This window comes from Squalius cephalus (genome assembly GCF_949319135.1).
Source record: "Squalius cephalus genome assembly, chromosome: 19".
In the NCBI taxonomy this organism is placed as follows: Eukaryota; Metazoa; Chordata; class Actinopteri; order Cypriniformes; family Leuciscidae; genus Squalius; species Squalius cephalus.
The window spans coordinates 7,673,686-7,688,596 of NC_137140.1; the positions used below are offsets into that span (position 1 = coordinate 7,673,686).

Below are 14,911 nucleotides of genomic sequence, written 5' to 3' on the forward strand. Positions count from 1 at the left end.
CTGTTGAGTTCATTATATCAGCAGAAATATATCCATCTATCTATCTATCTATCTATCTATCTATCTATCTATCTATCTATCTATCTATCTATCTATCTATCTATCTATCCATCTAGCTGTCTGTCTATCTATCTATCTATCCATCCATCCATCCATCCATCCATCCATCCATCCATCCATCTAGCTGTCTATCTATCGTTTATTTATCTCGTTTTTCCTTCTTTCTATATATCTGTCTGTTTGTATATATCTATCTGTCTGTCCATCTATCTATCTATCTATCTATCTATCTATCTATCTATCAGTCTGTGTGTCTATCGTTTGTCTATCTATTATTTGTCTATCTATCTATCAGTCTGTGTGTCTATCGTTTATCTATCTATCTATATCTGTCTATCTATCTGTCTGTCTATTGTTTGTCTATCTATCTATCTATCTATCTATCTATCTATCTATCTATCTATCTATCTATCTATCTATCTATCTATCTATCTATCTTTGGTCTCTCTGTCTGACAGTTTACAAATAATTTAGTTCATTATTTTTTTGCACTATTACCCCCAAGCATTGCATAACTAACAAACCAATCCATCCATGCTAACTAGTGAATATTTAGCATCTGGCACACACTATATCATAGCTATCATGTGACTGTGCTGCAGGACAGGGGAACTGATACCACAACATATGAAGTGCCATCTGTAACCTGCTACAGGACCACCTCAACTAACCCACAGTCACCACACTGGCCCTTCAAGCTCACATAAGTGGATGAATCTGTCCTTCTCTGTGTCTTTCTCAAACACACACACACACACACACACACACACAAATGCTAGGTGAAACACAAGCTTCCAGCTTAAGAGAACTGTCATGCTGGCCTTTTATTTCGTCCCCCAGGATGCATCTGTCAGTCGGGCCGCACTTGCGCTGTGCTGGCGGTAATGCGGTTGCATCAGCAATTCTGATGCAAATTTGCACTGTGCGCTCTGCCCTCCCCGCGGATATCATGCAATTTAGCTTGATGAATCTGCCACAGGATGGTGTGCCTTTTGTCATCTTTTCACATTCTAATGCACTGTTGTTCAAAAATAGGAAGTTGCTCAAAATGTAGCTGTGCAAAATACAGCATATATTATATACAGCATATATATATATATATATATATATATATATATATATTAGAGGTGGGCATAGATTAATTTTTTTAATCTAGATTAATCTAGATTAATTTTGAAATTAATCTAGATTAATCTAGATTAAAATGGCTCATTTGAATTCTGCCGAAGGCATTCAGAATATGTGTGCTACCCAAATAATGACTATAAAAGTAAGTCTTTGAGAACGGGTTTCTCAAGCCAGGTGGCGCATTAGACCAGGTGCTCATCTCCTGTTTCCAAAATGCATCACAAACTGCTTGAGAAAGCTGTTCTACTCATAGCCTGTAAAGGTTACTACTGTACTGTTACCGTCCGTAGGCAACATTAGGTAGGCCTATGTTATTATCAACAACTATAGGCTATTAATTAGGGATGGGCGATATGGCCTAAAATCCATATTGTGATATACATTGCAGCCTCTTGCGATAACGATATTATAATAAAACCATTTCAGAACAGGTTACACAGACCCTGCTAAACAACTGCTAAATGTTTTTTTTTTTTTTTTTTTTTGAAAGGGTGTATGTAGTTTTGAGAACATATATTGTGCAAAACTGTAAGTATACAACATAATTTTGCAGATAAATAAAATTTAAGTACACTAGCTGCAGAGACTTTTAGGTATAATGTTTATTATGGCTTGGAGCTTATGAAACCCCAAATTTAAAATGAGAATATTGTCTAACTGATGTCTTTTCAGTTAAAAAGAAACACAACAAGGTTTCTTAAAATCGGGCGCTTTTAATAAAAAGAGATTGTGTGCTACACCACTCACTAAGATATATTGGGAATAATACGCGCGCGCTGGTATTCAGTGATATGTTTCGTTTTGAATTTGAGGTGGTAGAACGGATTAGTCGTGTGTTTACTTACCAAACTGTTACACCACACAGTCTACGTCGGACGGCTTAAATCCGAACTAATTGTCCAAATAATGGATGTTGCACTGATCTTTTACACCAGCTTTCACTTTCAGCCGTGTTCACTTAAGATGACGACGAATATGATGCGTTGCAGCCGGGTGTTCCTCGCGGCCGCGGGAAGATTGCGTCATCATAGCTTGTGTAGCTTGAGCCAGCTCCCAACCCAATTTGGAGAATAGATTAACGGCGATATTTTTTTTATCGCGCGATAAGAGTCTCGCGTTAACGCAGCGCGTTAACGCCGATAACGGCCCACCACTAATATATATATATATATATATATACATATTCTGATTGCCCAAAATATATTAGGAAAATATTTTGCTAGCATAAATTTATATATATCTCAATTTCTTAAATGTTCAATGTTTTACATAAAATATTAGATATTTATATTTGTATAAATGTTTTTTTTTAAATGTTGCAAATAATTATATACACATACATATATAATATATACAGTTATATACAGATGACTAGCTATTCATTTAATAGCAATTTCTAGTCCGCACAGATCTATTCTTGCGCTACATTGCTCACCCCTCGTGAATTTATTCCCAAACCGCATTAAAATCCATTGCAACGTAAAGTGCTAACAATCCTATGCATTAAACGTGAACACAGATGGCCGGTACTCGGTCAAACCACAGGGCATATTAGCATCTTCATTGGGGGGAGCAGTGGAGAGCAAGAGAGTTACAAAAATAAATGAGATTTATGAGCAATTGGCATGATGGTTATTACACATTCCTGCGTCAGTATGAGTGGATCCACTCTCAGTCATAACCTCCCCCCCTTCACTTTGCCCCGGACTATGGCATGTCTAAATGAGGATGAAATCCAGCACAGGGAAGACACACTAAGTAAACGTTGAGGGGCCGGATCGGATGACGACGCATCTGTTGTTCAGCGGCGACTGTTAATTTGGATGTCTATAAATCCCACTCGTAGTGTCCCGTTCCACACCCCCTGTCCCAGGAGCTTGTGCCAAGACTGACCCCCCCCCCCCCCACACACACACACACACACACACGAGCGCCTGTGCCAGCAGCTTTCAGGAGAGCGGTGCACTGCTGACGGATGCTGGCTAGATTAATAGACTCTTGGATAGGCTGTAGTCTCAGCTTTTTATATTTTTGTTCACAGGGCAGTCAAAAGTGAGCAGGTTGGGGTGACGGTGACCCGGGGTGCTCATCTTAGTAAGTGCATGGGGTCGTTATTTTATTGAACCACGCACTTTTTCCATCCTTCACCGTCTGATTTATTTTCAGGAGGGTGTTACAAAGGCTGAAGTAGGACAATGATGAAGTTAAAGCTGTCACATGGCAGCAGGTCTAGTAGAACGAAGTGAGGCCTTTTAAGTGCTTTGTTTTTTTAAATGCAAATGAAAAGTTTCAATGAATCATATACATTTATGTTAAAACATTAAAAATGTATTAAAAATGTTATTTTACCATTTGTAATAATTTAATAATTAAAAAAATTATTATTATTATTTGCTTGTGACATTTTATTATAATAAAATTCTTACTACTATATTATTATTATTTGCAATGACATTTTATGTTTAGATTGATGTAAAATATTCTCACTAATGTATTATTAATAATAATTATAATAATATTTATTTATCATTTACATTTCTAGTCCACATGTAAAGTAATAATATTTGCAATAATATAATCTACTATTTTGCAATCACTGTATTTCATTCATGAGAATTGGGGGAGGGTGTAATTTATTGTCGTGAAAATCATGTAAAAAAAACGGAACAATAGAATATGAGCTTAGCATTCAGTCAGTTGTATCACACACACCAGTGTGTCTCTTTTTGGTGTGTTGCACATCGTATAGTTTGATATTTGATTTATAATATCTGTAGTAATGCCATTTTCCTCTTGCCTTTTAGGGAAAGATATTGGGGGTATATCCATTAAGATATTACATTATCTAATATGATGTCATGACAGGAAGGGGTTAAGTGATTCTGCTGGACTGCTTGTATTGACTGTTTGTATTTTGCTGCATGTGTGTGTGTTTGTGGTTCAGTTAAACCCTACATAATGTGGACAAAAGATGGAAATATATCCGAAATCCTTGTTCTTGTGGGGACATTTTCTGATCCCCATGAAGAATACAGCTTATAAATCATACAGAATGATGTTTTTTGAAAATGTAAGAATGCTGAAGGTTTTCTGTGATGGGTAGGTTTGGGGTGTGTGTGTGTGTGTGTGTGTGTGTGTGTGTGTGTGACTATTGTCCTGGTATGAGTAATACCTCACAGTAACACTAGAGGGCAACTTGCTGTCACTGAGATGACTCCTGCATGATGTATATAAATATATATGTATCATCACAAATCTCCAGTGCTGGCGATATTCTTACATCTAATCGTTTTAATAACACAGTCTGCTCTCAAAAGAGTTTTTATCATTTAGTTATGCCACATTGTGATTTTACCTATATAAAAAAGTCAGGCTGACAGAAAGGATTGACAGGAATGTGTAGACAAAATGAAAGAGAGAGAGGGAAGCAAAATGACGTTGGATTATTTTTAGGCAGAGATCAAATGGCTGTTAGTCAGGCGTTCACAACAGAAGCTGAGGCAGCATATTAGCATATTGAGAGCAGAATAAAAGCAGAAGAGCAGATTAATGCTGCTAAGAACTTACTGTACAGAAGCAGAGCAAAAGAGCTTGATTAAGTTATATTAGATTAGTCTTGTTTTATTTGATCATTGTGGTTACATAGCTATCTTGTTGTTGGTGTTTTCTAAGGCAAGTGCCATTACTATGTGCCACAACTCTATTAAATAGTGTTGCACAACATATCAATACCATATTGATTAGTGTGCGATATTAAAGTTTTTTAATATCATTTACATTTCTAGTTCACATGTAAAGTACTATATTTGTATCTGTTGTACTAATTTTAATCTACTATTTTGCAATCACTGTATTTCATTCATGAGAATTGGGGGAGGGTGTAATTTATTGTCAATATTTTTTTTATCAATATTGGGCAGTATTTAATTGCATGTTTTAATATTTAGATTAACTTTGCCCTCATCTACACTCTCAGAAAAAAATGTACAAAAGCTGTTACTGTGGCAGTACCTTTTCAAAAGGTACACCTTTGTACCTAAAGAGTGCATTTAAGTCCCTCAAAGGTACATATTGGTACCAAACGTGTACATATTAGTACCTAAATGGTACATATTAGAACCCCTTTGAAGGGTACTGTCCCAGTGACAGCTTTTGTACCTTTTTTTCTGAGAGTGTAACGCTCACTTGTGATATTTAATAACACTAATAATTTAATAACACTGTTGAATGTAATCTTTAGCTAATCTCAAAATGAATATCCTTTTTCATACTGTACATTATAATGTTGTGATACATAAATGCACTTCTGGCATTTAAAATGGATCTGTTTAATTTGTAGTGTTTATTTTATGTTTAGACAATATTGTAAAGAATTTTAACTATTTTATGTACATATAGTAACGTGTAACTACGCCACCTTAAAGTAAAGCGTTACCGAGTTTGGTTTAGGGTTAATCGCATGTAATTATGCATAATTTACAGTTATTACTATAGGAACTACATGTAACGTGTAATAGGACACTGTGAAATAAATTGTTACTGAATATATTGCTCATAACTAATGCATTAACTCATTTTAACAAATGAAACCTTATTGTAAAGTGTTACCTAATTGTAGGCTTTAACTGTAATGTGCAACTTATCCAACACCATTTGTTATATGAACATGAATAATACCTCAAATCATGCAACATGCTGAGCAGTGGCTTTTCTAACGAATCAAAGTTGGGTTAGATTGTCACCTGCAATATAATAATAATAATAATAATAATAAATTAAAGAAGGGACCCAAGCCATATATACATAGGCAGTGTCATAGAATATCATATGTTGACTTTGGCAGTTCGAAGTTCATTGAGAAGTTGTGAGGATTGTGAGATGAATAACACATGAGGGGGATTTGGATCTGGAGTGTGTGTCGAGAGATCAGGCTGATGCAGCATTCTCCCACAACCGCACATGACATAACACCACACACTCCAGCACAAACGGCCAGATAAATAAATAACAAACACACTGTATGCAGCCTCCTCCGGCATATGCGCAGCTTTCAGTGATGTGCTGTGACTGTGCCACTTGCTCTCTCTTGAATTAGCATCTGACCTTGGTGTGTGTGCGTCATGTACGCACGCGCTCACGCCGCATTCCCCCCCGTGAGGGGACGCGCAGTGACATTGACTCATTGTTTGGTCCAATCTGTTTGCACTGTAAAAAAAAAAGGCCTCGCAGAAGTCGCACTGCTGCTGCTGATTCAGAGACTTGTGCTCAACACTATCAGCGATTAAAAGATAGAAGTGTTGCTGCTTCGGAGGGGGATTTGGGAGCGCGCAGCGTTATTTAATGAGGGCGATATCATTTATTCATCGTGTATGTTTTGCTCCTTCTGCACCTCACAGTGCCATCTGCTGTATAGCGCTGTATTAAATCACACCGAGCAGAGGAATTCTGTCAGGCCGTGAGAGAGGAAAAATAAAAGGTCTTCACATATAGAGTGGTTTACTGCGACAAAATGATCACAAGTCATTCATTTTCTTTTTGAGAACAGTTTAAAGCTCAAGATTAAAAATAAGAATAATTGTTTCAAACAGGTTTCCAAAAAATGCTAAACATCTCCCATGTCACATGGCATTTAAGACTCAAGCGATTGGCCCAAGATTGTAGAGTTTTTTTTCTTTTTTGTCATATCAGTCTATATATTGGATATAATATCGGATATGCCTGAATCCATTTGTAGCATTTGTTTTTACTGATATTTGGCAGTTTTATATTATCGGCATTGGCCGATACGTTTTTTCGTTGGCCGAGAAATGTCAAAACCAGCCTTTATTTTGACAGCAACAGGACTTTTATTTTGACAGCACTGAAAATGCCATCACCTGAATGCAGATGCCAGCGTAATCTTTAAATCTTTGATATCGGACTATGCTATGTTATATCCAGTTTTCTGCTATGTTATATTAATGTCACATGTCAATGTGTGCTGTATGTAAAATCAGCGTTACGTGACCTTTTTTTGAGAATAATTCCCAGTGCGCACAAATTTACCAGATTACTGAGTGCACTGTTGGTTACAGTGTTTACTTCCTTCTTATTTATGCATTTTTTTGTGAAAAATACTGTAATAGGATTACAGAATCGCTAAAGCATCAATAAATCAATCAATCAATAAATATTTTTTTTTTTACATATTGATTGATTTTACATTGTTATTTCTAATTTAATAAATCAAAATTTAATTCCAGCAATTGTTATGCATGTTATTTAATTTAAATAATGTAATATATATATCAGCTTTATATCGGCCATCGGTCACCTTGCTCTCTAAAATATTGTTTCGGCTATAAAAAAAAATCCATATCAGTCAAGCTCTAAATAGTATAGAATTTAATCCATATAATCCATTTACCTCGCTGGTGTAATGAATGGAACTGCAGCTGGATGATGAAAACATGGGTGGGATTACACTGGCGTACAGCCCCTCCGTCTTCCTGCATAATTAAACCAGTTTAAGCAGTTTCCTAGCAGCAGAGTTGATCAGGTGGACGTGTGCCAGAACACACCGGTCATGTGATGAGCGTGACCTTTCAGCAGGATGCAACATCATCACTCTAGCTGTTCTAGCAGTCAAATGCCATTGAGATAATATTATAGTTTTCATTAATATTTTGATCCCCCCCCCCCCCCATTTTCAGCTTATTTTTAGTTAAAGTTTAGTAATTTTGTTGTTTTGTCATTTTTATTAATGTTTATTTTCTACATGTCTATATAGTTTTTATTATTTTTATTTCAGTTTTAGTTATTTTAGTACATCAAGTTAAACTAAATATACATGAGAAATATTGCCTTGTCAACTAGCTAAAATATTTTTTTGTGTGTGTTTTACTAGTTTTAGTTAACTAATAACCCTGATGAACACAAGTCAATTCAAAACTGTAAAATACTAATTAGTCATGTGACTGCATTATCCTTGCTGTTTTGTATTTGTAAAGATAACATATCAAATTTGACCCTATTTACTTACTTTAATGTGTTTTACTGTAAATGATCCAAAGATATATATTTTTTAAATTTCCTGTAAATATGAATTTTCTGAATCAAAACTTCATTAGTTTATTCACGATGTGAGTTATTCACACGGCCATGTGAGCAGGTAAATATAATATTAACCAATAAAACAGAGTTAAACATTTTTCCATCTAATAAAATGCTTGAAAATAGCAAGTAAAATCAAATAAAATCTAATCCTAACATAAAATGATATTATAAACGATGCAATAATATAATTTAATATTATTATATTTTTGAGTTTTTTATTTATATATGGTAGTTGTAAATGTACTGTACAAAGATTTGAGCCATGGAATGTGAGGGTGAATATTTTCCCACACTGTTCTCTCTCTGTGTGTGTGTGTGTGTGTGTGTGTGTGTGTGTGTGTGTGTGTGTGTGTGTGTGTGTGTGTGTGTGTGTGTGTGTGTGTGTGTGTGCGCGCAGGGGTGTGGGTCTGACTTTGATTGAGACTCAGATTCAGTTCATTTAATTTGGCTTCCTCTGAAACTTCCATCCACCGCAAATGTTTCAGGTCAAAGCTCTGGAGAATCCGCAGATATGCTTCAAACGTATTTGCTCAAAGGAAAAAGCATGACCACAGGAATGCACAAGCAGATATTTGATCTGCGAGAGACCCCATAGTGCTCTGTAATGACTTTGGAAGAAGGTAGAGAAGCCCAGCTCGGCTTCAAAGCTCTGGCCACCCTTCAGCCCCCAGCACCAGGGTAAATGACCTGTTAAAATCCACAGAGGGAAAGTGCAGAGATTACTGGAAACAAAAGCAACTGAGTCGCTGTAATGAGCTTTTGATGTTTGTGACAATGGGAGCCATCAGTTTGGGGGGAAACAAGAAAAGAAGACATATTAAGAAGAGGTCTGCTGCTCTTTTGGATAATTGGAGCTTTGGTTTGCAGGACAGTGACACAACTTATCCATTATGGGTGTATTTAAAAGCATTTGGATAATATTACACATTGGCTTATTTAATGTAAATGGTGTATGGTCACATGGAAAATACTTACTGACAAAGCTGTTGTGTATATATATATATATATATATATTCTAACTACAAATTCTAACATTCTTTATCTCGCTAAGTAGGAACACTTAACAGCCAATTATCTCACACTGGCCAAATATTGGCAGATTCTTAGGCCAGGCTGATATATCTGCAATCTTGTCCCCATGTTGTGTGCTAGAATAAGGGAGAGAGAGAGAGAGAGACCACAGTTGTTTTGTCTCATCAGCAGGCTCAGGAATCAGGAATTTGAGAGGGAGATCCATGGAATTCTGTGGAATTGTATTTTTTGGAATTCATGGCATGGATTTTTTTATTTATTATTATTTTAATATGTTCCTTGAAGTTCAGTTATAATGTTAATTAAAAAAAATGATTATTTTCAACCCTCACTCAGAGGGACAGATTCTCTGTCTGAAATGATCTGTTTTTAAAGGGGCGGCCCCTTGTCAGTAAACGGCCACTGTTATAATTGGCTAGGAAACCGTTTCATCGGTCACTCGCTATTGCACTCGAGTAACACCGTGTCCTAACCAGCGGGATGCTATAAGATTCTAAAGACAAATAATTTGTCTGTCCACACTAGACGCGACGCGACTATGTGATGCATCAAAATCAATCAAAATCCACAGCCAATCAGAACAGCATGTGGGCGGAGTCTCGCGGCAAGTGCACGCTGCACAGCACCAGAGAGTAATCTTGACGGCACTCGCAAGAAAATGGATAAGTAGGCTACATATTTAAATTCACAAATATTACACCAATTTAAACATTATTAAAAATACATAGGCTACTGAGTTACTAAAACAATCTTTGTCAAAGAATACACTTGTTTGTTCACAGTTTCAAAATGAAGTTCTGGGTAAAAATTTCCCTCTCAGAAAGTCCCTGCTCGCAAGGTAGTACTTTTTCAAAAGTTCAGGAACTTGAACATGCTGATTGGTTGAGTTCACGGCACGCAGCATTTTGCGTGCCGTAAAGGCCTGTTCACACCGGGACGTATTTCGCGCGCGATAGTCGCCGACGTTTTAACGCCTCGTGACTAAACAAAGGGCGCCAATGTGAGTGTGCACACCGGCGCGAAAAACGCCACACGTAAAAGCGTTATTTTTTTAAAAACGCCTCGGGTTCGTTTTTTTGGTTTAACGCGCCGCGTCAAAAACTATCCGACCAATGAGATTGGCGCTTTTGTTCACGTGTCTGGAGCTTCTGAAGTTACAGTAAAACACAACTTGGGGGCGCTCAAACACAAAGCGGTCTTGCCGAGCACACATACGTAACGGCGAAGAAGATATACACCAAGTAGCGTCTACACTGCCGGGAAGAAATAAGACAAGGAAGATGCAAGGCAAGATGATTGTAGAGCTGCTGGTCTCGTTGGTGTCGGAACATAAAGAACTATATGACAAACGCGACAGCCACTACAAAAATCTTGATAAAAGAGAATTGTTATGGAGTGGTTTCTGTTTTACATTAAGCACCATCTAATGTCAGGGAATGAATTTGCATGTTCACTCGGCTCATCGTCAGCGAAAATCGCTTGGGTGTGAACACAAAAAACGCGTTGAAAAACACTGGCGAATAACGCACGCCGATATTCATCCCGGTGTGTAGGGCCCTTAAGAGTTGATTGCTATTTGAATCAACAATGGATTTTAAAAAATACAACCGATCGACCGACTACGATGAGAACTGGACAAAGTGGCGTGCAGTCCTGTGTTACTGGACTAATTTGCCTAATCTTCGGGTACTTTAAACCGCGATGGAAACGCAGACAGAAACAGGTCTGGGGAAAAAAGTTCCTGGGACAAATTGTTCCCAGTAATTTCGGTGGAATGCGGCTTTATTAGTACACTGTAAAAAATTCCACCTATCTTAAGTTAAGTACAATCAACTTGGTTGTGCAAGTCATTTAAACTTAAATTATATTAAACTAACTTAAAAAAAATTAGTTGAATCTTGTATATCTTATAAAAAAAAAGTTGAAATTTGTTTAAATTATTTTGATGGATTCATGTAAAAATATAGCGATCAGATCATTTTGTGTATCTGATACAATAAATAATTTGTGTAATTTATTGATTTTCAATTTGTGATGAAAATTCAGCTTTGTCATCACAGAAATAAATTAAATTTGAAAACATATTAAAATAGAAAACGGTTATATAAAATGTGTAATAATATTTGACAACATTACTGTTTTTGCTTCTTTTTTATCACATAAATGCAACCTTGGTGAGCATCAGAAACATAAAAAAAATCTTAATGACCCCACATTTTTTAACCGTAGTGTTTATATTAAACTTTAAATTAACCAATAAATTGTTATTTATATTAAGTCTTAAATAATGAGAATGGAGTGCTCATATTGGAGAGCTCAACACGGGATAGCAAGCGTGAAGTAAAGGAGCTAATGTACTCCAGCAATCATGAGTAATACATTACTCACATGGCTGGAATTCAAATGATTGTGATGTGGGGTGGAAGCTAAAAGGGAAAGAATTGGCAAATACGAATGCAGAGTGAATTAGTCTAAGGAACAAAGGAAAAGTGACATTTAAGAGAGAAGCGGCCTCATTTCCTCAATAAACGTAAGCCTTTCCTCTGCCTAGCCCACGGATGCCTGCGCAAATGTGTTTGTCATGGCCACAGCAGCCAAGTAAACAACCTGCCTGTTGCCAAGGTGACAAAAAAGGCTTCTTACATAAATGTTTATTTATGAACAAATGGACTCATTTGATGCGCCGTTTCTCAGACCCCAATGCTGCGTGCGCCAAATTTGATGAAAAAAGGCGGCGTGTTGAGAAAAGAATCCAAAAATAAAATAAAATAAGCTCTTCTCCAGCTGATTAGGTAATGCTTTCTTTTCTTTTCCCAGAACAGATCATGTTGCCAGTCTGAGCTTTGTTGGAAGATCAAGTGTAGCGTTGTGGCCGCAGCGTTGGGCCTTGTGTAACCTTGACAATGATTTAATCATCAGCGCACATGGAATGCCGTGCCAGCTGACCGCACTGAACCTGCGCTCGAGAGCACCTGTCCTGGTGTCTGAAGCTCCTCCTGCCTCTCGTTGCTCGGAGTTTGAACTCTTGCTTGTGGTTGTCATTTTCCAGCTGGATGCTGGTGATGCTTCGACGGCGTTCATCAGGTGTACAATGGGCTTTTAGAAACGTCTGGAAATGTGAAACATTTGATTTTTCTCTGGCCCGAAAGACTGTTCACTCGGTCATCACTAGGGGTGGGCGATATAACAGATGACTTGATCAGCAGGTAGAAATGTGTCAACCCGGTAGAGTTACACATGGTTATGCATATCATATGTGACTGTTTTTGCAAGCATTTTTCAGCTTTGCCAGTTTAAACATTCAAGCGATTTAAACCATTCAAGCTCAATACATTTTTTAAAATAAAGGTTGTTTATTGAAGAATGAAGCATCCATGGAAACTTTCCATTGCACAAAAGGTTCTTTATAGTGGAAAAAAAAGGTTATTTTGATTATTAAAATGTTCTTCACACTAAGAAAAATGGTTCTTTGAAGGACTATTCACTAAAAGGTTCTTTGGGGAACCAAAAATGGTTCTTCTATGGCGTCGCTGCGAAAACCCCATTTTGGAACGTTTATTTTTAAGAGTGAAGTTGCGAAAGAAACGTAATTAGTCAGACGGTTTTCTGTGCATATATGGTTAAACGGATGCTCTTAAATGGTCAAACGTGCACAAAATTATGTATAAAGGACCGTTTTGGTGAGTATTCACGTAAACAGAGTTGGTTATGTCTTGGCAGTGGTGCCAAATCCTGGGCAAATCCCTATGCCCTACTCACTCCGAAGGGCAGAGCTCTTGAAGTAGGGAGCAGGGCACATCATGAAATGAATCGTGAGGATTCGCCATCCTGGGTCACATGACCATAAACGATTCAATTACTTCCTTGCGGAAGGGCCCTTTTGTGAAGGGATTAAGTTGTTCACTTTTATTTGGAACGTCCCTACAAATGGCGTCTTTTGGAATTTGGAATTCCCCCCTGTTCCTGGGGATGAAGGGAAGTGAAGTGGCACATGCCCCATAGGGGTAAGTTGTGCCATGTCAAACAGAAAGTTGAGTTATTAGGGAATATGTGAAACAACATGAGCGAGTGAATTTTTTCAAATAATGACAGAATATTCATTCTAGTCCTTTAAGGCTGACCCGGTTGCACCCACCTCAATTTTCGCTGTTATTTTGAGCTGTGATGACGACGTATTATGGATTTTATTCATTTGCCCTTCAGGCTTTGTTTGAGTTTTCCGCTTGTTGACACATCCTGTCATTCCGTGAATTGCTTTACCATTAGCATGTGTATTATCTAACAAATTCTGCTTGGAGGCCGATATAATAATGAAAATGATTTGGAACTGATGACCAAGAATGCCTGGAACAGTGATGGACAGCATTTTGACCTTGTCTCAGGATAATTAAGTCCTGAGTGCCATTCAATGTAAAAAAATATCCAGAATGAAGAAGGATGAAATATAATTTAAAGCAATGTAAGTCACTGGAATGGCTCCAAGGATCACTTGTCAAGCAACCAATTGGTGGAACAATGTTGGCTGTAGTTTATGTGTGTCCGCCACAGACATGGCTTATCCATTGTCATGTTTCCCTATTTGTGCTCTAGTGCAGTGAGCAGATGTCAGGGGTCTTTATGAGATGTGGGTGCTTATGGCTGACATTGGCGGCTCTAACTGGTCTTCTGCTGTCCACAGCTCCCAACCTGAAGGGCCGGCCCCGGAAGAAGAAGCTCTCAATCTCCCAGCGGCGAGACTCGCAGGGGCAGAGCGGCACTGCCAAGGAGCCCAATGGCGTGGAGGGCAAGTCTCTTTTCAAGGTATTGAAATTGTGAAGATAATTATTTTCATATTATGACTCATTTCTAGGCTCCCCGAGTGCCAAACTTTCAACTATCAGCATAAGGTCTGGTCCACTTTGCAGAAGAAGTAATCCCCATTTAGACAAGAAGAGACTGTCTGAGCATCATGCACAGCGGTTTCTGGGAATGTTTGTGTTGAAAATATCAAAGAAATCAGTAGACACTGGGCCATTTCCGAAAATCATACAATGGCTAGTATTTTAAATGTATATACAGTGCTTAACAAATTTATTAGACTACCTGTCATCATAAAGAGAAAACACAAATATTTTAGGAATCTGTCAAAAACTTGTTTAAAACTAAAAAAAATGTTTTAATTTATTAGGCAAATAACAAACTGAAACAACTAAATAGTCTTTATTCACTCATAATAACCAAAAAAACGTAATATTTTGTATGGCTATCTTTTGCCTTGATAACAGCTTGCATTCTTGCTGGCATTGTTTTTATGTACAGTATGTTTCCACAGTCTCTGTTGGTATTGACTTACAAATAGTTTTTAGTTGTTCCCAAAGATCTATCTCTGAATCCACTAAATCCCAAATTTGTTCAGTAGGATTCAAGTCCAGACTTTGACTTGGCCAACTGTGACTAAAGTGAATATTATATATATAAATAATTTGTTCAATAGGATTCAAGACCAGATTTTGACTTGGCCAACTGTGACTAAAGTGACCTTTTTTCAAATATTTGGATCACTATATCTATATCTATATCTATAGATAGATAGATAGATAGATAGATAGATAGATAT

General features: G+C 37.3%; 1 protein-coding gene across 1 annotated transcript in view; it reads left to right on the forward strand.

The window, feature by feature from the left end:
- The window catches only part of arid5b (AT-rich interaction domain 5B), a 115,238-nt gene that overhangs the window by 64,453 nt on the left and 35,874 nt on the right, over positions 1-14,911 (forward strand). The window contains exon 5 of the mRNA XM_079851681.1: positions 13,994-14,115. Coding sequence (XP_079707807.1) covers positions 13,994-14,115 — 122 coding nt within the window. The remainder of the gene's footprint in view (positions 1-13,993; positions 14,116-14,911) is intronic.